General features: G+C 36.9%; 1 protein-coding gene across 1 annotated transcript in view; it reads left to right on the top strand.

Moving 5' to 3' along the window:
- The first annotated feature begins 10,763 nt into the window (after positions 1 to 10,763).
- Arp8 (Actin-related protein 8) overlaps positions 10,764 to 25,280 on the top strand; it is a 104,998-nt gene continuing 90,481 nt past the window's right edge. Inside the window, exons 1-5 of the mRNA XM_083139051.1 lie at positions 10,764 to 10,994; positions 17,648 to 17,815; positions 20,668 to 20,874; positions 21,388 to 21,561; positions 23,076 to 23,186. Coding sequence (XP_082995177.1) covers positions 10,965 to 10,994; positions 17,648 to 17,815; positions 20,668 to 20,874; positions 21,388 to 21,561; positions 23,076 to 23,186 — 690 coding nt within the window. The 5' untranslated portion in view covers positions 10,764 to 10,964. The remainder of the gene's footprint in view (positions 10,995 to 17,647; positions 17,816 to 20,667; positions 20,875 to 21,387; positions 21,562 to 23,075; positions 23,187 to 25,280) is intronic.

The following is a 25,280-nucleotide window of genomic DNA, read 5'->3' as shown; positions in this document are numbered from 1 at the left end:
TAAGGTGAGTTACACGGACGTATCACTCCCCAGGCTTTCCATTTGGTCAATTCCTCTTCCAACTTCGCCCTCTTCGCCATAGGTATCGGATAAAGATGCGTATAGACTGGTTCACCAGATCCTAACACAATTTTACATTCGTAATGTTTTGCAAGTCCAGGCCTATCCGAGAAAATATGACGATAACTCAAGAGTAATTCGAACAACCTTTCCTTCTCTTCTTGCCTTAAGATTTCGGGTTCATAGGCCTTCATTCTTAAAGCCTCCTCAGAAACTATGCAATTATTGTCCACTGTATTTTTCTCACAATCTATACTATTGACAACTTTAAGTCCTTTCTTTGTCAAATCAGATTCTGAAGTGCTCTTTGGAATGAGCCCCTCTTCAACAACTTGTCCATTTACAGTAAGATATAATTTATCAGATCCCGCATCTAAATTAGCTTTATATTTTTTAAAAATGGGTATCCGGAAAGTAACTCAGCCTCTAAATTCCTAATGACATAGACTAAATCTTCAAAGGTAACTCCAGCTATTTGAAAGTGAATCCTTCGACAACCCACAACTAGGGATCTCTCAATTCCGGCAAAGTATCTCAACTTAACTCCTGGACACTTTTGAAGTTTCAAACATGGGAGCTTTTCTCTTAATTTTAGCCACATTCGATAACTCATAACGGTACACTCGCTGCCGGTGTCTAAAATACAGTTAATTGTAATCCCCAAAACGTCAGCCATAATTTCAGGTTTCTTATTAGAATAATCAAATTCTTCCAAAGCTGTCAATCGAACAAAGTGCCAGTCACTAGGAGCAGCATCAATTTCTAAAAACAAAACCTCTAACATTTCTTCTGTAAATAACCTATTCTCGCTCCCATAAACTCCACTATCTTCATAGATTACCGTTGTGAATGAGACAGCTTCATTCACAACGGACGAGGGTTTAAACTCATTTTACTACTTGAAGGAACGTCCCATGGGGATGCTCTCTCATTAAGCTCACTGGCGTTGCTTCTCGAACAACATCAGTCTGAATTCCAAATTCCTTGGTAACAGTATTACTTCTATCAACAGTCCATCCTCTTTGATAAAACGGGTTCTTTCTTCGATTCCAAAACGTTCTCCCTCCTCTCTGAGCGTTTCTGTACTGTGGTTTCCTATTAAAGTTTTGTTTAGTAGAACTATCATTAGGTTCAGGCATTCCCTGTGAGCGGGACTGGTCTCTAGAATACTTCAATTGCCGGACCCTAGCTTGTTGTGGTCTCCTGTTCTCTAATCTGGGATTGTCTGCTCTCAAGCCCTCCAGTTGCTCCGAGGCTTCATATCTCCCCAAGAAACTAGTGAGTTGGTCGAAGTTTTGTGGTTCACGTGTAAGTACCAACTGACGCACTCACTGTGGAAGTTGACTAATAACCAAATTCAGCGCCTCTGTTTGGTCAACGTTATCAACAAGATTACAATACGAGCTATATGTGTCCCAGCAATATTCTTCAAGTGAGAGGTCACAGCTCCTCGAATACCGTTTGTTTCTCAGCGTCTGCATTTCCCTTTGCTTGGCATCAGCAGAGGCATATTGTTTTCTAAAGGCAGCCCAAAAAATGTTCAAAAGTCTTCCACTTCTTCTCATTTGCAACAAACCACGCCTTACCCTTTCCTACCATAAGAGAGGGCAATAATTTCAATCTAAAAATCATAGGGACATTCATTAGATCCAGGTATGTTACTAGCTCTTTTAAATACCTCTCAGCAGAGACAGTATTAATATATCCAGTAAACTTTGAAAGAGCGTTAACATCAGACATGCGAAAAGATTTGTAGGAACTATTCTTATAGGCATTGTCACGAGATATCTCATCCTGTCCCCATCTCTCAGACTTTCCATTATTATGTCTCTTCCTGGGCTTTGTAATTTTCCTAGTTTCAGTTTCCTCAGAACTAGAGGAAACTGTAGAGCAAGAACTTGACGAGTAACGATTCCTTTTCCTCATCTTCCCCTTGGAATTACCTCTCGTTGTTGAACCGTTCATTCCCGGTTGAAATACAGCTTCACCATTTTGAGAAGGTTCTAGAACCCGACAGCCTGCCATTAACATCTGTAGTTGATCGACCTGCCTATCTACAGATGCGACTTTCTCCGTAACTTCTTCAAGTTTCCTTTCTTGCCTTCTCTGATTTAGCTCTAAATTATCAAGTAATTCTGAGAAACCCTGTGTTGCTTCTGGCCTTGCAATTATTTCAACACTCTCTATTCGTCCCCTCAATTTCTCAATTTCATTTTATATTTCCTTTTCTTTACCTTCTTTAGATGTTTTCTCCTGTGTAAAGTCTAAATTCCACTTTTCATAATCCTCCTTTTGTTTTTCTTCCAGCTTTAGCATTAATTCAGCTACTTGCTGCCTCTCACACGCAATTTCCTTCCTCAGAGTCTCCTTAATTTCTCTACATTCCTTTCGCCCCTCTTCTATTCTAAATAATAATTCTTCCTTATCTTGGCTGAGCAGCTTCATCAATTCTCCTCTTGCTTCATTCCTTTTTGTTTCTTGTTCATTTCTTATCCTTTCCTGTTCCTCTTTATCTTCTCTTCTGATTCTTTCTTGTTCATTTCTTATCCTTTCCTGTTCCTCTTTATCTTCTCTTTTGATTCTTTCCTGTTCCTCTTTATCTTCATTTATTTTTCTTTCTTGTTGATTTCTTATCCTTTCCTGTTCCTCTTTATCTTCTTTTCTTATCCTTTCCTGTTCCTCTTTATCTTCTCTTCGGATTCTTTCTTGTTCATTTATTTTCCTTTCCTGTTCCTCTTTATTTTCTTTTCTTCCCATTTCCATTTTCTCCATCAGGGTTTGAAACAACTGTTCCAAACAAGGACTTCCTTTGTTACCCTTCTCTTTACAAATAAGACATTTCAATTCTTCCCCCTTATACTGCAATTTTAGCAAAGGATAACCAGCACAACGTAAGTGGAAGCTTCTTTTACAATCGTTGCACTCGACCTCTTCATCATCAGCTTTCCCTTTATCGGAACAGCAACTTAAAGTATCCATTTTTAACTTACGACGATCACTTCTTAAATTACGCTCCTGCATACCCTACTCAAACACATTTATCGAGTCCCGCGTTGCGTCGCCAAAAAGTTTATACCTGTTACGTTCCCCGGTTTAGTCTCATTGGATCTACTTACTTTTATTCCTCGACGGCGAGCATGAGACTTATCAGCCTACTTTGAAGCCCTCAGGTTGTGGGAAATCAGATAAGGATATGCTTACGTAAACCTTACCAACTTGCACTCGCAATTAAACTCCTTATTAGAAACAAAATTGTATTAAGTTCATAATTGTTCTTCACTACACAAATTAACACATTCACATTTTTTTAATCACTTCCATTATCCCCGAACATTCATACTCAACTCAACAAAGATTTATTGGACTTACAGCTTTACAGATGACTGTTTATGCCCAGCATACATTATAAGTACATAATAAACATTTTTAATATAAATTTTACACACAAAGTTCATAAATGCTCTTAAATACAATTTTATGTAACTACATTAAGTCAGTCAGTAACAGAAGTATATTATAATTTTATATCAGCTTTTCTCAAAAAAGCAAGTATAACATATCCAATTCTAATATCTGGAGCATACAACATTGAAGTCATATTAATAGGGAAAGGAACATTAATTTTTGACAATGTTTTGTATAAAGTCTTTCTTCTCTCTGAGTGAATTAGACATTCCAAAATAATATGATGAGCATCACCCCTTAAATCACCACAATCACAATTCGGAGATTTTAAAATGTGTATTTTAAATAAATGATGATATGTTCTCGCGTGACCACTTCTTAGTCTATTTATTAAAACAATTGCATTTCTTGATCCTTTACAATTATAAAACCAAGGTTTTTTTCTATTGTAATCAACATAAGGACGATAACTTTCACCAACGCTTTTTAATGCATTATTACACCATAAGTTCCATTCTTCAAAAATTTTCTTCTTAACCCTCGGAAGAAGATCTGTGTAATGCAATGGTAACTGGATTGTTTCATTCATTTGAGCAGCTTCTTTTGCATATCTGTCTGCTTGTTCATTTCCGTAAATATTAATGTGTGATTTTACCCACACATAATGAACTACCTTTCCATTGCTAATTAAGCTATTAGTTGCACGAATACAATTGATGACATATAGTGATATTTTAAATAAATTTTTATAATTAGATTGTATTGCTTGTAAAACACTTCGCGAATCAACCAGTATTAGAAATTTCTGTTCAGGAACTGTACCAATATAAATCAAAGCTTGATATACCGCATATATTTCTGCTGTAAATATGGATGCCTCCACTGGTAACCTAAACATTTTTGATATATTTCTTTCAGTATCATAAAGAGCTGCTCCTACTCCACTTTCAGTTTTAGACCCATCTGTATATATATGATAAAAGTCTTCCCAAGATTCTCTAAACTCAGCTGAATGATTATATTTCGGGATATATATATTTTGAATTGGTTGTGTGGGAAATTCTAACGAGTATACTGGCAATGTTCTTGCTATGAGTACTTGACTACATTCATGGTGATATTTACTAAATAGTTGTACCCAAAGGGTAGCTGATTTATCATTGGTTATTCCTGAATCATGCAGCTCTAAAAGATTTAATAAAACATCATTGAATGGATGCCATGGTGAATGTTGTATTTTAAATAACATTTTTATTGCAATTAACATTCTACTGACTCCATATATACCACTACATTAGGAGTACTGTTCATTAATCCCAAACATCTTTTTAGAATTTTTCGTTGCTGGACTTCTAGTGGAGAAAGTTTTGTTACTGGAAGATTACACAAGACCATTAATCCATAATCTAATACTGCTCGATAATAATTCTTATAAAACATAAGCATGCTGGTAGGATGTGCTCCCCATTTGGTATTCGCCATAGCTTTAAATAAATGAAATATTTTATCGGATCTATTTTTCATCATATTTATTTGATACTGCCATGATAATGATGCATCAAAGTATACACCTAGATATTTTACTTGTGAAACAATTGGAATTTGTAATCTCCTATGATTAATGTTGAAAATATTTTGAAGACCCTTATGTTTAAATACTACTATTTTGGACTTTTCTAAAGATATTGATAATTTTTTCTGCTTTAACCATTGGTTAAATTCTATTAATTTATCTTCAAACATTGAAAAATCTTTCAAGTGATTGTTTGAGTCTAAATATATACATACATCATCAGCATATTGTAGAAACTGAAATGGGGAATCTATTATTGTTGTAATATCTGATAAATAAAAATTAAATAATAATGGGCTAAGAGGACTTCCCTGTGGTAGTCCTTGTCCAATATATATTGGACCTACCATTTCTGAACCAAAATGAAAATAAAGTTGTCTTTTAGATAACAATTTCCATGTCAATATGAGTATACAATGAGGCACTTTTAGTAATTGTAGTTGTCTCAATAGAACATTAATATCTACGTTGTCATATGCACTTTGAATATCAATAAAGGCTGAAAGTACTGATTGTTTTTTTTTTTTAATAACGCTATAAATATGAGAAGATAATGTTACTAATGCATCCTGGGTTCCATAACCTTTACGAAATCCCATTTGTCTAGGAGAAAATACCTTTTGACCTTCCATAAACCACTCTAATCTCTTTAATAAAAGCTTCTCAAAAATTTTTGCCAATACGGAACTAAGAGCTATTGGGCGATATGACTGACCCAACGAAGGGTTTTTTTCCTGGTTTTAGAATTGGCATAATAATTTGAGAGGTCCATGCAACAGGAATTTTACCCGATAGGAATATTTGATTGTAAATTTTACATAAAATGCTTAGTGCATTCTGTGGAAGATTTCGTACCATAGAATACGTAATTCCATCAATGCCAGGAGCAGAATCTTTAGACCCTTGAAGAATTTCATGAATTTCATTTACAGTGATAGAGGATGTGAACCCCTTTGAGTATTTTGATGTAGATGAGAACGTGTAGAATATATTAGGAGGTTCGCAGGCTGATGTAAAGGGTGTAGGAATTACTTTATTAATAAAATCAGTTTTCCATTCAGTGGACACAGGTAAAGTCCGACTTACATGTGCTTTTCTAAGTGATCTGAACTTGCGCCATATAACGTCTAATTTTGTTTTAGGGTTTATTTCTTCGCAATATTTTTGCCATGAAAATCTCTTAGCCTTTATATATACTTTTCTAGATTTTGCAGTAGCTCGTTTTAAATTTATCAAAGTTGCAGGTGAAGGAGCACTTACAAATTGTTTCAATGCTTGTATTCGCTTCCTTTTTGCTTGAAAACATTCTTCATTCCACCAATCTATTTTAGGAAAATTTCGATCATATTGCGGTTTCAGTCGCGGACAGGCATAATCCATAACTTGAGTTATTATATCCACAAATTTTTCATATTGTACAGTATATTGGTTTTGATATTCTTTAGCTGAAAATTTTAAGTCTAAAACTGAATTATGTTTCATCCAATCTGTCCTCTTTACGCTCCACTTACGAATTGTTTTTTGTTTTATTAATTTTGGAAATTTTTGAGATGATGTTAGCGTGATGAAACATGGAAAATGATCACTAGTTCGTAAATCAAAGTCTATTTCCCATACAAATTCAAAACACTGATTATCAGATATTAAAGTTAGATCAATTGAGGACATATTGTTTCCATTTGGTGGTACATGTGTTGGAGATCCATCATTTATAACTGTCAAGTTATTATAATCCATCCAATCTTCAACTGTCTTTCCCAAAGTATCAATTCTATGATCACCCCACAATGTATTATGACAATTAAAATCTCCTGTTATGATAAAGGGATGTTGAAAGCCAGACAGAAGAGAATTTAGATGAGAGCTCTGTATTTGTTGAGAAGTATAATGAGATGGAATATACAAACTAATAATATTATAAAGTAAGTTGTTTAACTGCATTTTTATACCGACCACTTCTACATTATATTTGGAAAATAAATCATGTGTTGAATTAAACTGAATTTGTTGAAATGGTACACTTTCATGAACAAAAATTCCTACACCCTTATTTCCCACATTATAATCATTTAATATAGTATGATAGTGAGCAATATGAATATTTTCTGATTTTAAACCCCATACCTCACTAACACAAATAATTAACGGGTGACACTCATCTATTAATTTAATTAATTGAAGTTTCCTCGCAGAAAAGGATCTTAAATTCCATTGTATTATTAATGGCAAGATTTTTCTTTGCTGGCAACACATTGTTGTTTTAAATTAGGGGGTGTCCCCGAAATCTTGTAAGTCTTGAATTAGTTTTAAAATTTGTACAGAAATTTCGTTACATTTTAATATTATTTTCCTAATATATAATAAATCATCACTCACTGAAATTGTTGTGGTTAGTTCTGCTATTAGATGTAGCAGATTTACTAGCGATTCTTTCTGAGAAGGACTCTCTGCTGTTGTCCTGCGTCCAATCGAATCTGATTTTCTCTCCTGTTCCTTAGAGGAACACGTCGTGCTCACAGGTTCACTTGAATTACCCACTGCTGATGATGTTGACGCAATTTGTGGATCCTTGTGTTTATTTTTGTCCTTTATCAAAACAGGTTTAATTGTTTTCCTCAATTGTGAAGCAGAATGCAGTCTAAAATTTTCCCCGTGTTGTTTTTTAAAACTTTCATAAGACCGGTCAGATTCTGGTGGCACTTTCTTCCAACAGAGGTTACTTAGATATGTGTCATTTCTTCTATTTTCCCAATCTGTAACAGAATTAAATCTGTTTGTAGTATAATTTTCTGATGTGCAAGGGCTTTCCTTGTTTATTGATTCCTTTCTTATCTCCAGCAATTTAGGAAAGTCTTTAGCAGAGGTCGCATATGTTCGCCGTTCATTTCGTGGATCAATTCCAAAAAGTACTTGTTTCTTTGCATCTTGATAGGAGATGTTGTTATAAGCAATCAGCCTTTGTATTTCTCTCTCTTGCTCCCATCTTACACAAGACTTATCGGTAGATAAGTGGTTTCCCTTGCAATTAATACATTTAGGACTGGCATTGCAGATTCCATGTTCCGCTTGACCGCATCTATAACACACGGGAGAGGATTTACACTGTGTTTGTGAGTGTGAGAAACGGAAACATTTCTTGCATAAAATCACAGATCTTACTTTTGGCTTCACTTCAAATATTTGTCTCCACAACTTCACTTCTTTTGGTAACTGTTGAGATTGGAATGTTACACTAATGAGTTTAGTAGGTTCTTGTCTTACTTCCCCATCCTCATTGAAAAAAGTTTTCTTCATCCTTATTACATCTATTATTGGAACTTCAGCTCTAATGTCTTCGATTATCTCGTCTACTGGGATGTCGGTAGGTACACCATATATTAATCCTTCTCTCACTAATAGACCTTTAGGAATTCTGGCTTCTAAATGGTATTTTTCCTTGATGAATTCATTTTTAGCAAATTTATTTGCATCATATGCTGTGCGAAATGACAATTTTGCCTGCTTCAAACCACTTTGTTTAACGAATTCAACATCAACCTTCTCCTTACACAAATTATAACCTAATTTTACCGTATTCAGGCTCTGTGATCCAGGTAATGTACTGTCCACCAACACGATATATGGGCCTTGATGTCCCTCATAATATAAAGACATATCATATGCCTCATTTTTATATTTAGCAACACCAACCTTTGTACTTGCACTTACTTTCGGATTTTTGGGGTTTTTCTCCACTTCAGGTTCCGTGCATTCTTCATTAGATCGACCTCTTTTGAAAGAAGTCTTATCACTAACTTCCATTTCCGCTAACTGTTCAGGTACAATCACATTCATATCACTCTGGATTGCTTGCATTAAATTTTCTTCATTAATCTTCACATCCTGAGCCATCTTGGGAAATCACAAGCGTTTTTATTTCGCTTTTCTCTTTCACATATCAAATGTAAAATGTATAGAGAGATTTAATCTTGTAACTCTAGAACTATTATTCTCAAATCAAACTTCAATTAATTAGATCTCAAACTAGAAAAACAAACAATTCAACACGCTATTCACACAGAATCCAAACGATACCACCATGAAAACTCAACTTCATAATCTCCCAAGCCCGAACATTCATAATAATATCTCTCACCTCACAACCCACAATCAAATGTTTTAAGGTTAGTCCATAACTATAACAGACTACCCAATTGAACAAAAGAAATTACGTCATAAAGACAATTAACATATTAAACATATCAAACACTTAAAATGATACAATAAGTGGGTGCGTATCAGGTTCGACTCCCGAACTGGGCATGGGTGCTCTTTGCGAGTGTCCCTTCGTCAATTTCACATCTTTACGATTAGTCAAATATGGCAGATGTGAAGTAAAATAAACCAAATCAATCTGTCGAATACTGGTTGGTTACCTTCCGTGAGTGAAAGAAAAGTTTTAATTCAATGATATTTCGGGGATTCAGGCATCAATACGAGTATGCTTTGAATAAGTTGTTAAAAATAGGTGTGGGCTTTCTTACATCCTGTAACTTTGGCTAGTTTTAAATAAAAGCAATCTAATGTGTTATCAGGTAGAGTATTTAAAAAATATAGGCCTATCCCCAAATGCGTAGTGGCTGAAGCTCTAGTCTTAGTTAACAGAAAGATCACGAAATGTTTCCATAAATTTTTAAACGCCAAGTACATAAATCCACGCACAGTCACAATTTATTTTAGAATATTTGTGAGAGATAGACAGAAAATCGAGGTCGGATTTTTTCCACTAATGTCACTGCTTTTTGCAATGTGTTGGGGCAGTGCCGGCGATTAGGGGGTGCAACCCTTGCACTCCCTCAGTTTTGGCACCCGATCGTCGCCACTGGTTGGGGGAAACTGTTTGGTGAATTAAGGGGGTGGGGTTATCATACCCTTTGAAGTGCAAATTGATAATAAAATTTGTATCAACATAATAGTAACAAATTTATCTTTTGAGATCTAAAATTAATAATTCAATAATGTTCAATAATGATAGTGGAAAGCTTTTCTCACTGTACCCCTCCCCAGAACGTTGATAATCCGCTATTATTAGTTCTTCTGATTTTAGAGCAGATCTCCTGATTTTTCAGGGGACGATCTCCCGATTTTTAAAAATCTGACCAGGTAACGCTGTGCGTTTCTTATCGCACTGGATTGGTCGCTTCCCTGCTCCCCTCTTCCCTTGCCAGCATATAAGGTGCCCGTCGTAAGATTGGAAAAGAGCTATAACTAGTAAGAAGAAATTTGATAGAGAATGAAGTGGGATAGTCTAATTATATAGAATATAATGCACCCCTATATTGATTTGAAAATACTTAATTTTTTGAAACGTATAAAACTCCTATACACTAAATTTAAAAGTGATAGTATTATAGTATTACATCGTAACTGCCCCCCCTCCTTGTGCACGGCTATCAACATCACACCTCTCAACATTCGCAGCAATTCACGCTCAGCTCCTCATTTACGGTGGAGGCACACTCCGTCATGTATGCGGACTCATATTGTATATACATCATGATTACATTTTCTTTACATAACTCAGAAATCAATAATATGTTATGTTTCTCTCTATTAAAGAAATGTGTCAATAAGTGTATTTAATAAAACTATTTCTTGATAAAGTGAAATATTTTGATCGTGTCATATATTACAGAGGTAATCATGCTGTAAAAATTTTGTCTATGATGTTTCAATATTCAACACACTCAACATGGTACTCAAACGAAGTGAATGTGTAAAATAGAAGTCCCTATTTAATGGAAGCTACGTTTATGGTAGAAAAAGATAAACGTTGTACTTATGTACTGTGAGAACGTTTTATCGGCGATTCACAAAGAACAAGAACTGATACTTGTTCCATCCTTGTAGAAGAAAAATCAACAATAGTGCAAGGTACTATACAAATATGCCAGCGTTTCAGGACAGTTTTGCCGAAGTAAGTATTGTATTCATGCAAGTAATCTAATGCACAAGTTCCAAAGGAAAGATAGTGGTATGTGTGAAGCAGGAACTCTGATTCTGTTTTGTTAGATTTCTTTCAAACTTATAACTTCATAAATGCCGTGTTCTCCCTTCTTCCTGTTAAAATAAAGGGTACTACTTTACTATACCGGAGACACCTATCAATAATTTATTTCGCAATTTTTTACATTGCTAAGGTTGCGGAATATTTGTTTAGGTGAAATAATGAATTTCTAACGAAAATAATGCCTATTTCTTACATTAACGAGTACTTAGTGTTGTTCCTTAATTCCCACAAACCATCCACGGGCAGCCCCAAAAACCATTGACGTTAGCCCAAAAAGGTAAAATTTTCGTATCCCCAAAACGTATTTCTTCAATTTTACAGGATAAAGTACTTACCGAAATGGGTTTATTTATACTTTAGGAAGGTCTTGGAAGTTTGTTTTCACCTCGGTGAAATTTTTTTGCCGATAAATCATGTAATTTTCGACATTAATGTCACTCCGATGCACAAAAGCTGTTCCCTTGATGTCCGTCTACTACATGAACCAAATATTTGCGAGCGTTTCATGATGTCACAACCGGTCAGTGTTTTCAAATGCACGGTTTTGTAACTGTGTAACAGTTCTAGAACGTAAATAAACGTGAGTTACTGTTCATCATTTCTGATTACGAACTTGCGACAACATGACGTGCACAGGATCAGTGGCATGCTCAATGTCCCCCCCCCCCCCTTTCGCCCAGTATCTCTAAGGCTATTTATGAATGGTTCGTGGGGCTATTTATGAATGGTTCGTGGGGCTATTTATGAATGGTTTGTGGGGCTATCCGTGAATGGTTCGTGGGGCTATTTATGAATGGTTCGGGGGGCTATCCATGAATGGTTCATGGGGCTATATATGAATGGTTCGTGGGGCTAGCCGTGAATGGTTCGTAAAAAATTTCTAATTTTGAAAAACAAATTTAACTATCTTTCCTAACCTAACAGAACCTAACCTAACCTTGCCGTGCATGGTTCGTGAGGCTATTTATGAATGGTTCGTGGGGCTATCTGTGAATGGTTCATGGGGCTATCCGTAAATTGTTCGTGGGGCTATTTATGAATGGTTTGTGGGGCTATCTGTCAATGGTTCGTGGGGCTATCCGTGAATGGTTCATGGGGCTATCCGTGAATGGTTCGTGGAACTATCCATAAATGGTTTGTGGGGCTATTTATGAATGGTTCGTGGGGTTTTCAAACCCGAAAAAAAAATTTAATTTTGAAAAACAAATTTAACTATGTTTCCTAACCTAACAGAACCTAACCTAACCTTGCCGTGCATGGTTCGTGGGGCTAATATTTATGAATGGTTCGTGGATCTATCTGTGCATGGTTCGTCGAGTTTTCGAACCTGGAATAAAATACAAAATCAGTAACACGAAAGTAGGTATTCTTCTATGAAGGAGGTTGCAACACTGCATAACCACTGATCATGGACTACGCTAGTCAAGATTTCTCCGCGATATCGCGTGTAACGCAAGCGAAAGCGAACAAAATAAAAATACTCGATATTTCGAAAATTGAGATTATTTGCGTGCAAGAAACGAAACGCGAAATAGAAGAATCCTTACGAATGCAGAATATGTAAGTATCAATGTGAAAAATACGAAAATAAGGGAATTAGACACGTTTGGTGGTTACCGAAATTTTAATCCCAAAAATTCACGATGGCCCCACAAACCATCAGGAGGATGAGGTATGCCTTCTGGGTTAGGTTAGGCCTGTTAGGTTAGGTTCTATTAGCACTCCTTTCGTTCAATTTACCATATACGGACAATACGAGAGCATATTGTGCTCTCGTGCAGAAAGCAAATGGCGGCAGCAGCAATACCGCGTCGGAAATAGATTTTCGTAGAAAACCACATGCATTCGCATTAAAATAGATCAAAACTGCATTCCCGAACATCAACAACGCTAGAGAAAATTATTTGCGTAAGTACTTTCTCCTGTAAATTTGAAGAAATCCGTCTCCGGTATAGTAAAGTGTTACTAGTTATTAATACCATTAACACTGTTTTCTGAACAGCAGTAATATTTGTCACTGTGGGGATTTTTTTCTTGTAGCATACAGGTTCTCTTGTAAGAATATTTCTACCTCTTTGTACAGGTTTTTAGATTAGGCAGGTAGGTCCAATGTGTGTGTAGTCAAAATCATTGAGAAATTTAAATGATTGTTAGGTTGACAGATTCAGCGGTACTATAACAATATGTATTTTTCATTATGGCGTATATAGCTAATACTTTGTATGATCAATGTGAATTCAAGTAATTGAAAAGGACCCAAGTTCCTTTTGTTTTATTGCGATTTCATCATGCTACGAATGCAATTTTTGTATGGTTCGATTTCGAATTATGTCTGTTAGCACATACTGCGGAGTTTTAACGATTACTTAAGATTTTGGGTACTATTATAGTATAAGGGAAACACCCTATTTCACAATTTTTTACATTGCTAACGTACTATTTTGGAATGCGGAACATTTCCTAAGGTGAAATAATGCATTTCTAACTAAGATAATGTCTATTTCTTTCATTTACGAGTACTTACTGTTACTTGTTATTTCGATTCTGTAACACAATATGGCAGTCGATAGCGTACTGGTTCAGGGTGCGTTTTGCGAGTGTTTTGTCGAATTATGCAGTGTTGCAACCTCGTTAACCGGAAAATACCTACTTTCGTGCCTGGATTTGAAATTATGCTAATATGTCTCAAACCATTGACGTTAGCTTCACAAACCATTGACGAAAGCCCCACAAACCATTCACGTTAGCCCCACAAACCATTCACGTTAGCCCCAAAAACCATTCACGTTAGCCTCAAAAACCATTCACGTTAGCCCCAAAAACCATTTTCCATAAGGTTAGGTTAAGTTAGGTTAGGCAAGCATAGTTAAAAAAAAAATACCAGACACGTCATGTTCTAGTGAAAACATGGTGAGACTGAAACACTGACTATGGGTTTCCGTCATCTTAACACACGGAACATTGTACTCTCATGCAGAAAGCAAATGGCGGCAGCAGAAACGTGTCGGACAGAGATTTTCGCAGAAAAAGACATGTTTTCGCATTAAAATGGATCAAAACTAGATTCGCGAACTTTCACAACGGTACAGAAAATGATTTTCGTAAGTACTTTCTCCTGTAAATTTGAAGAAATCCGTTTCCCTTATACTATAATGTTACCAGATTTTGTTCAATACATGCTTTCATTGTTAGGTTAGGCAGCTCAGGTTTGGTTCTATTAGCATTAAAATAAAATCCCTAAATGCATTCTACTAAGGTTCCGATTTACTTCTACATTAAATTCTAGTAGTTTACGATACTTACTGTCACTTGTCAATGAAGAATACCTTGTCCATGGGAAGCACGCATGCTTGCGTAAGGTAATTTTTAAGTTGTTGTTTTTCAACACAAATATCTTTTCTTTTCGAATGCAAACAGTGCTCATTACTTTAAGGGAGGTTCAAATTTCGTGTGACAATATTTCCGAAATTCAGTAAATTTTCCGTATCCGGAAAACTCCTCAAACTCTCTATTTATGTCACTTTCCATATTCCTACTTACGTATTCTGCATTGAGAAACATTGCTGAAGGTGGGATTTTACTTTGGCCCAAGTTCCTTTTGTTTTTATTGTGATTTCATCATGCTACGAATGCAATTTTTACATGATTCGATTTTGATTTATGTCTGTTAACACATACTGCAGAGTTTTAGTGATCACTTAATATTTTGTTCAATATATGCTATCATGGATAGGTTAAGCAGGTTATGTTTGGTTCCCTTAGCATTAACATAAAGTCCCTAAATGCATTCTACTAAGATTCCAATTTACTTCTACATTCATTCCCACCCTTCTACGGTATTTACTGTCACTTGTTGACGGAGAATATCTTGTCCATGAGAAGTGTGTAAGGTACTTTTCAAGTTGTTTTTTTCAACATAAATAACTTTTTTCGAGTCCAAACAGTGCTCATTACTTTAAGCAAGTTTCAAATTTCGTGTGACAATGATTTCCAAAATTCTACGATAATTAGTCTTTGTGCTAGGAGAAATCATAAAACAATCTGAACCGTTACCGAAACACTGACCGGGATTGATCGGGATTATGTCATCACACACTGGTAACATCCGGCTGGAAGAAAATGGATGCAACAGTGTTCGTGCATCGGTCACACATTTATATCGAAAAATACATGATTTATCGGCAAAATTCAATGAACGATGAGAGAAAACACTTCCCCGAACTTCCACAAGTCTAAAGAAACTGCTTTCGGTAAGTAATTTCTCCTGTAAATTTTAAGAAATCCGTTTTTTGGATACGGAAAATTTACACCGAAATTCTATGATAATTAGTCTTTCTGGAAGGAGAATTTGAAAATAATCATAAAACAATCGGAACTGTTACTGCATCTTAAATTTATCATGACTTTATTTCTTACTATTGGTTATTCTTTCATTTCCTTGTCATCCAAAGTAACTGATTTATTTGTTCTTTCTTACTTTAGGTCTTAAAACATTCAAACTCCAATGTACAACCAACTCTTGCCACAAAATGCATCACAACTTCAGAACCCAGTTCTAGCATTAACTTACGACAGGAACAATCTGTATTGCCAAACCCCGCTCATTTGAACTGTTCATTATCCACGTCCAAACATGTCAGGGATGTCAAAAGAAATGCATTAAAAAAAATGAAACAAAAAAAAGCAGAGTATTAACAATCTAGAAACAATCTAGCAAAATAATGATTTGTACTCTCACTAATCCAGAACCCACTGCATCGACCATAGAAAACTCTCCAACTGTAGGGGAAAATGCTTTCCCTAATTCTGTTTCCCCAAGCTTTCATCATGCTATTCTGCCAACAAAGAACACAGAACACTTATCTTCTTTTCATTCACCTGAAAATGTCCGCAAAGTGTAACCCTCATTACTAGATACAATATCGCTCCTATGGTCCACTCTTGTACGACTTAAAGATCTCTACAACAAAACAACTTTTGCAACATATCAATGATCTCTCCACTAACGGACTGTGTTACAGAGCCTCACCTCCTAACCAATCAAATAAGATAAACGTTTGTTTAGATGATATTCTTAATTCAATGGAATATCCATAGTTTCTTCGCACGTAAATTCAAACTTACTGGAACTGGTAATGGAAAGCCATCCATTAATATTGTTTACAGGAAATAAGGGCCGACCGCACAAGACATACAGAATAGTGCAATGTAATTGTATAGGTCATCCCTACACTGATACTGAACGGGGGATTGGCATAAATGTCTATGTAACAATAGCATACCAGAAAATACAATTACCCAAAGAACGTAAACTCATTTGTACCTCTAAAGTATAGAGCGATCACAAGGAAAAGAAACTTTGGCCAAAGGTCTCTGCACACCTTCCCTCCATTAGTTCAACTCGGGCCATAAGGAAGCATGCTCCACTCTGCACCTCCCCCTCCTTGCAACAGTACAATGCACAGAAATTGCGGGTGTGTGCAGGCACTTTTGACTCAGGTTCCACTATAGGAAGCACAGGCCATCCAATTTTTTATAGCAGGATATGAAATAACAATAATCAACTTAAATACTCCTTCAAATTACAACTCTCGAAACATACAACCTACTGACTTACAAGCTTTGACGACCAACATCCCCAGTCCATATCTTATTGTCGGTGATTTTAATGGTCACATCATGGTTTTTTGAGTATTGTGTACACATAACTACTTAAAACTTCATAATAACTATAGGGGGGCGCATATTGTATCTACCAACAGAAGTTGGAAACCCTGTCGGAATGCAGGTGCGCATGCGCAGAAGTTTCCCATGCTTAGGCAGCTACAAGTCTCACAATTAGTCTGCCATGGAATGTTGGCCGGTTCAGACACAAATTGTGACAGTAGAGGCGTTCATCCGAATGGGTCCCATTCAGGAGACACTGCAACGAAGGCCCAACAAGGGTCGCCATCAACCAGTGCCAGAGTGTCACAACATGATACGATGGGTCACACAATAGAAAGCCAATGGCAGCATGCAGAAACAGAAGTCTTCACGTCGAAGGAGGTGGATTCTCTGGCACCCTGATGCTTCCCAATGCGAAACTTGCAGCTGCCTAAGCGTGGGAAACTTCTGCGCATGCTCACCTGCATTCTGACAGGGTTGCCAACTTCTATTGGTAGATACAATATGTGCCACCCTGTATTGTAATCACTCATGTCAAAATTAACAGGTGAATCATTGTTCTCTTCATTTGGACCAAGATTACTTTTCTTGTACTTTCATTGATGAAAACTTTCACTTCAGCTAATGGATGTAGATTAATATCAATGTTACAAGAAGAGAAATTGGTCAAATGTTAGAGAAGGGTAATGTAATAATAATATTGAATATTAATAATAATAACCACCTTTATTTTGACATCCTCTACATGCTATGAAAGTTTGTGGGTGTTGCGTAAGGACATTCTGTAAGTTCTTAATAATTAATCTGTATACTGGATCTAAGTTGATAATATTAATGATGATTATTTTAGAAAGTGGTGGAGGATCAAAATTATTTCCCTTTCTTTTTTGCAGCAAATTCAAGCCCAGACAATCATAGTTATTCACCCAGGATCACAGTTTGTGCGCATTGGGAGAGCATCTGATCTCAACCCACATACACTGTTACATGCTGTTGCGAGAAAGAGGTTACCTGGAGGATTTACATATGAAGATCCTCTACTCCCTGCTGAAGTCTCAAGGGTAAGATACATTTTCATTACATTTTCTATTTTTAATTTACTGGTAGAAAATGAATTTGGCAAACTAGAGTCTAAATGTGAAATTTCATGTCTGGTTTGATGTAACATAACAAGGATAGTATGAATTGTAGCAACAAGAATAATTAGCATAGGAAGGGACTTCAGGGGGCAAAGCTCTTTGTGCCTATGATATGCCATTTCACTCCCAGTGCACCACATCTAAGTACCAGATTTTGTAAAAGAAGCATAGTACAAGATAAACAAAAAAGTTCTTGCCATTCTAGAGCAGTGATAAACAAAGAGCAATACAGTGGAAAGGTACGAAGTAATCTCCATCGGCATCCAACACCTTTTGCCAACGTTCCTGCAGCTGCACAATACCCTGGTGATAAAACTTGGCGGGCTTGGTTGCAAAGAAGTCTGTGAGTGCGTTCCGCAGATCTCCCTCATTTGCGAAGGATCTCCCACGGAGGTGGTTGTCGAGGGAATGAAACAGGTGGTAATCTGTTGGTTCAAGGTCCGGTGAATATGGTGGATGGCACAGTGTCTCCCAGCCAAGTTGCTGAAGGGTCTCCCGGGTCCTCTTTGACACATGTGGCTTGGCATTGTCGTTCAGGAACAGAACACCCTTGTGATTCACCAATGCCGGCTCCTTCTGCCGCAATGCACAGTGCACCCTTTGCAACTGCTGTGAGTAGTGGTCAGCAGTGGTGGTCTGACCAGGTGGAAGGAGCTCGTAATGCACCACTTGCCGACAATTCCACCATACAGAGAGCATAACCTTTCGTGGGTGCAGATGTGGTCTTGAGGTGTGAGGAACAGGATCACGTGGCGACAACCAATGTCTGGTACGCTTGGAAGTGTCATAGAGGACCCACTTTTCGTCACCAGTGAGCAAGCAATCAAATATGGGTGTGTTCAGGTGCCGAGTGAGCAAGGACAAACAGGCTGTCACTCGTTGTTCCTTGTTGGCTGCCAACAATGTGTGGGGTACCCACTTGCTTAACTGGTATGACTTCCCTATCCCATGCAGGTGCAGTCTGACTGTTTCAGCGGAAACATGGAACCTTTCTGCAAGTTCATCACTCGTTAGACCACTGTCCTCCTCGATGGCTGCTTTCAGGGCCTTGTTCTCCAACACATGTGGTCGTCCACTGCGAGGTTCATCTGAAAGGCTCACATCTCCCGAACGAAATTTCTGTAACCAATGCATGGCAGTGCGTTCGTTCATGGCATTCTCCCCAAATGCCTGGCAAATGCGGCGACTTGATGCGGCAGCTGACAGGCTCACTTTAAAGTCATACAACAAACACATGCGAATAAGCTGATTCGATGCCTCCATTTCTCTTCGACACTGCTATGACTGCTGTGTGTGTGTGCAACGTGCCTGTATTACTGACAGTCAATGGTCAGACTAACTCCCGATCGCTTGTCAGGCACGTGCGTCATTTCGTTTCCTCTCTGTGAGCGCATGATTAATGGGACGTCAAAAACTGCAAGAACTTTTTTGGTTACCTTGTATATAAAATATATATTGTTTCTGTAGATTTTATGACCACAGAATAAAGGTGGAAAAAATTAATACAACAATCAGAATGTGTTAAAAATATTTCTTCACTTTTGCTTTGCCTTTGCAAAGCAAAATAGTGATTTTTTTTTACTAGTTTGCTGTTGTGTTGTTGTTGTAGAAATCTCAATGTTTCAACATGAAAGTTGTTTCCCCCCCCCCCTTTAATTAGCAGTTAAATATGGAGTTGATATACAGCCCCATGTATGTGAATTGGTATAAATGCTGAAACATTAAATGGATAGTATTAGTTCAGTAAGATAGATCCCAGGTAACTGGAAGTCTACAAATAAGCTGTTTTTTTTTGTTTTTTTTTAAAGATAATCAATGTTGATTAGTTGACATTTATGTTTGGAAAATACTACAGCATGATAGAGCTCACCTTTGTGCATTGCACCATGGCAGAAGGGCATTCTTGATCTGGATCATTGCAAAGGTCATGTAAGTCTTGAAAAAGTAATGTGTGAATTATGCCAAAATGTTGAGTGTTAAAAAGGTTTTTTTTTTTTCACTATAAGGAAAAGTGTACTTTTAATTAGGGCTGAATAGAAGAGTTATTTACCGTATTTACGCGTGTATAGTGCGCATGCATGTATAATGCTCACTCTGGTTTTGGATGGGTAAAAGTGACAAAAAATTATATCTCGTATATAATGCGCAGTACAATCCAGTTTCTTAGTTGTAGGTTGTAAATCTGTTGCTATGCTGATCAAGAGTGAATGACGTCATACCCATTCAATTGCTCATTCCTTCTTTTTCAAAATATATACTTTTTCTTTCCGCGACTAATGTAACATTTATACGAGGCACATCCAGGACCTTCCAAATAGCAGCAGCACAAGATTTCTTCCATTAAGGAATTTACACACTCCATGTATGTCATATTATTTGGCCAGTAATACATTTTAATTTTTATTATCTTCTCCTTATGTTTTCTTTCATTCAAAGTACCATAAAAATCAGAACGTTTCTTCATTTTTTGATGAACTTATTTCAACCGCATTTCACATTAGTGTTGTTATCTTGTATGGAATACTGTTTCCATATTCAGAAACTACAGGATTCAAGCTTTACAACGATATATAACATGATAGGGTTCCGTAAACATGAAAAATCAATGCAAGTGTCCCAAAATCATGGAATGACCCTGTACGGTTTCATGTTGGGTGTCTGAATTATTCCAAGCATAATACGCACCACAGTTTTTGGGGGCAAAAATTTTGGAAAAAAGTGCGCATTATACATGAGTAAATACAGTATTCAAGTTTTCATCTTTGCTATTTCAGTCAAAGGAGACCACCCAAGAAATGGAAGAAGCTCGACTACAAATCAGCCACACATTGCAGTCGTGCCTACAGTCAGATGGAAGAAGACGCTATGCAACTCCTCCTCAGCAAATAGCAGCTTTCAATCGGCGGTCACAACCAGAACAAATAGGATCATCTGGAGGTGAATGGATAAAGGCAGAGAATGATGTAGTTGTTGGTGATGAGGTAAATCATTATATTGCAATTGCATTAATCTTTTGTAACTGCATAGATACTTGATTGTATTAGATTGGTTTGCTTTTACCATTAACTTTTAGAAGCTGCGAGCCTCCACCTGTAAAGCCTTTGTGCTGGGAGGTCTCCAAGCATGTATTTTATGAACGTGCACTGCTTCACAAAAAAGAAGAAGAAAAACTATTTACTATAGACAGTTGCACTTTTTTAACTGTTAGGGTCCTACGAATGTGTGAAGTTGCGTAGTCCATCCAAAAAAAATAATTGTATTACCCAGTACAATAAAGATATCAGTAAGTAACTATAATCTAGCAGTATTCTAAATATTGTTTACTTTGAGGTACTGAATGTGCTGTACGATCTTGTAAAATGGCATAAAATAAATATAATAAATGTGTGTGATACTTTGTATACATGAAATCTTGATGATTTTTCAGCACATTGTGCCTCGGTGATCACCCCATATGCTTTCTGGTTACATGTCCATTTTTTTTTATCTTTTAGGTTCTTTACTTGAATCCTGCTGAAGAATACAATATTCATTTTCCAATCAGGCGTGGTGAACTCAATCTGCATAGTGGGCTTGGAGGTTCCTTAACTGCTGTGTTAGCTGACCTGGAAACCATTTGGGGTTGGGCTATTCAGCATCGGCTGGAAATCCCTGTTAAAGACTTAAGAGTAAGTTTTCGCTTGTGATAAAGAGATTATAAACATAGATCTTGTTTGATGCAACACAGTATACAGTTACTGTACTTTATTGACATTTCTGGAACAGTTTAAATATATTAGGGTTGAGGTGAGATCTATACTCTTTTGAATCTCACGGGTGTAATAGTGATCCATGTTTCTGTATTTACTTCTAATTTTGTTATTTTACAAGGGCTGTTCAATAAAGAATGATCTTAAATTTCTAATTCTCATGATGTATTGTATACAAATTTAAGTTTATGTCGCACTGTTAGCTTAATGTGTAATGTATATGTGGTACGAGTTTCAATGTTTTCTTGCCAGTAGTACGTCAGTGGCAGCCGTGCAAGTTCAGATACGTTCAGTATCACCTACGGGTCATACCCGAACAACAGGACGTGCACGTGCAGGTTTGTTCGCAGTTGAAGGCAATGTTACAGGAAGATGAGGTGTTGCTATCGAAGGTTGTCACTGCAGATGAAACTTGGCTACATTATTACAATCCAGAGAGCAAACAGCAAAGCTCTGTGTGAAAATCTCCGTCATCACCAACACCAAAGATAGCAAAAAAGTGGTGCCTTCTGCTGGGAAGGTTATCGTCATATCATTTTTCGATATTCAGGGAATGGTGTATCACCATGTCGTACCAGCACATACAACTGTAACTGGAGCATACCATAGGGATGTACTGATAATTCTCCAAGTCCATATCAATTGTAAATGGCCACATTTGAAAGAATCAGGTTGGATTCTGCACCACGATAATGCTTGCCTGCACATCGCAGATGTTGTTATTGCAGATCACGCCACACAAAATGTGACATGTGTTCCTCATCCCAGTTACAGTCCAGATTGAGCCCCTTCTGACTTTTTTTTATTCCCTAATGTGAAGAAACACCTTCGTGGAAAGCGTTTTCCATCATCAGAAGCAGTGGTGCAGGCAGCGGAAGTGATTTTGAAGGACCTATCAAACACGGCTTCCAGCATGTCTTTGAAGAATGGAAAAAAGGTGGGACAAATGCATTGCATCTCATGGGGAGTACTTTGAAAAGGACCATCAAAATTTGGATGAGTGAGGGTATGTTGTTATCACAAAATTATGATCATTCTTTATTGAACAGCCCTCATACATAGCTTTCTACCTCTTAGGTAATTCTGACAAGGATAATAAGGTGCATTGCAAATCTAGGGATTTTCAACGATCCCAGTTTAAGAACAAGACAGCACTTTCACATAAAAACTCAGGATTAGAGGTGATGCCAAACGGAATACGGAGCTTTCTTTTGTCACCTGTTCATCAGGAATAATGAACTGATATTTGTCCCCTCTGATGCTGTTACTTTTTGAACTTATTCTTCACAATGAGCTTCTTTATATTCACAGAAACTGAGACATAGCTTGAGGTTGGAAAACTAGTTGCTGTTATCTCTCTGATAGTTATAATGCATGCCAATTTTACTGGAACACGAGATTGAAATTTATGCTGTGCTTTCCTTTCATTGCAGCATTACCGAGCAGTTCTGGTTATTCCCGACATATATAACAGGCAACACTTAAAGGAATTGACCACACTTTTATTGTGCAAACTTGGATTTGGAGGGTGCTTTCTGCTACAGGTAAGTGTGGCATTGCATTATTTTCTTACTTCGCATGAATATCTTATAGATGAGTTGCTTGGTTATACTCTACAGGGTAATAGTTGTGCAGTCAGCTAAGCCTGATCAATTAGAAATATTATAAAATATGGCGACTGTTTCATAAACAGGCCTGACACTGCAGGAATTCTTGTATGCATACTCCATCTAAAATTTGTCAATATGTGTAGCTGTCATGAGCTCCAGTAATATTCATACTTTAGTTTTTATATCCATGAGGCAGCCTGCCGCTGCTGTGTGCTTTCACGAGTGTGTCGAATATTTATTTTATTATATTTTTTGTTAAAATTGTGACATTCTGTGCCAGTCTTCTACCACTGAACTACCAAACCACCCTCTGTCACAACTTAAGAGATGTGGGCATGCAGACACTAATGGGGGAAGTTCACTTTATGTAGAGATTTTTCTGTAGAGCCCAGTTGAAGGTGAGGTGTCTAGACATCAGGAGATGCAGTAATGACAAAAGAAAGTAATGAAAATATTGCATGTTAAATATTTTGTAGAAGTAAAAAAAGAAAGTCTAAATATTCACATATTTGTGTGAAATTAGTCAAGTGACACCATGAAACAGCTAGAAATACGCAAGAGATTTGCTAACTTTAGCACATCGAAATGAAAGCTCAGTTGTACCGCCATGCTCAACTGTTCCACTACGTTTTCTGATGAGTTCAATGGTGTCAGACGAGACAGCTCATCACGGAATTGTGTGAATCGGTAGTGTTAAGCTGATCTCGGCAGACACCCTGAGACTGTCCTATTCTCAAACTGTGATGTTCAAAGTTAATGTTGTTTTTAACTTATGCATGTTTGTTTTTATATATTGTTATATTGCTCTCATCGCGCTGTATAAAATACTTTGTATCTAAAAGGGAAATGAAGAAACCAAGTTGTTGTAACCATAGCAACAAAAAATAATAAGTACTAAAAATGGTGATGGAAGTAGTGAGATTTTTTTGCGCCTGTATTGCATTTGTTTAAAATATAAGGATTATCGTTAATCATCGCAATTTTATTTGCATTGGTAATCATTCTGCAAGTTTAAGCACAGTGGTGGTTATCAAGAATGGCGACCCAGAAGCCAGGATTGTTCAAAAAGTGTGCAATCTTCTGACAGTGGTAAGAATTTCTGTTGTAATGGAACAGAATTTTTGTCATTTGCTGAAGTAAGACTTTCGTCACAATCTTCAGTGTGCCTTGAATAACGTAACTTCTTACATGAATCGTCATATGTGTGAAGTTCACAATGGCTGATAAGTTAAAACAAAGTAAATCTAAATTTATTGATTGATTGATTTAGTTTATTTTACTTCGTGTTTTGTGCCTCTTGGCTAATTTGCGAAGATGGGGATGAGTGATGAAATGATGAAATTGATGAATGGACATTCACAAACAACCAAGCCCGACCGGGATTCGAACCTGGGACCCTTGGCGTTGCAGCGCAATGTGCTAACCACTTGGCCACAGGGTCGGGCAAAGTAAATCTAAATCTTCCGCGTAAAGAAACAAACATTCAGGCTAATACAATAACTACTTACTTTGATGCTGGTAATTAAGTAGTCGTTTCCAGTAATATGAATACTACAGAACATGATGTTTGTTCTTCAAAACCTGACAAATTAGCATGTTGTAATGATCCTGACAATGATTTGAGGTATGTTCAGTGTACACAGTTCTCGTCATGGCATCATCTATCTTGTCTCAAACTTACAGGCACACACTGGACAATTTATTCGACTACACTAGAAAATTATTATTGTAAATGTTGCAAACCTGATTATGATCCTTATAGTTTGCCAGCTTATCTAGAAACTCGTAACCCAAATTTTGGTGATTTGTTAAGTACTGTTAAGAGTATTCAATTACTTATGGTCTCTTCTAATGAAGACCTCAAAACGAAGCTAGAATGAATGAAATGAAATCGCAGTTAGAACAGTCTAATGCTGAAATGATATCGCAGTTAGAACAGTCTAATGCTGAAATGATATCGCAGTTAGAACAGTCTAATGCTGAAATGATATCGCAGTTAGAACAGTCTGTCTAATGCTAAAATAAAAT

The sequence above is a fragment of the Lepisma saccharinum genome, chromosome 1, assembly GCF_977018435.1.
Source record: "Lepisma saccharinum chromosome 1, izLepSacc3.1, whole genome shotgun sequence".
NCBI lineage: Eukaryota > Metazoa > Arthropoda > Insecta > Zygentoma > Lepismatidae > Lepisma > Lepisma saccharinum.
Note: the sequence above shows the minus strand (reverse complement) of the source record. Positions and strands in the feature narration are given on the sequence as shown.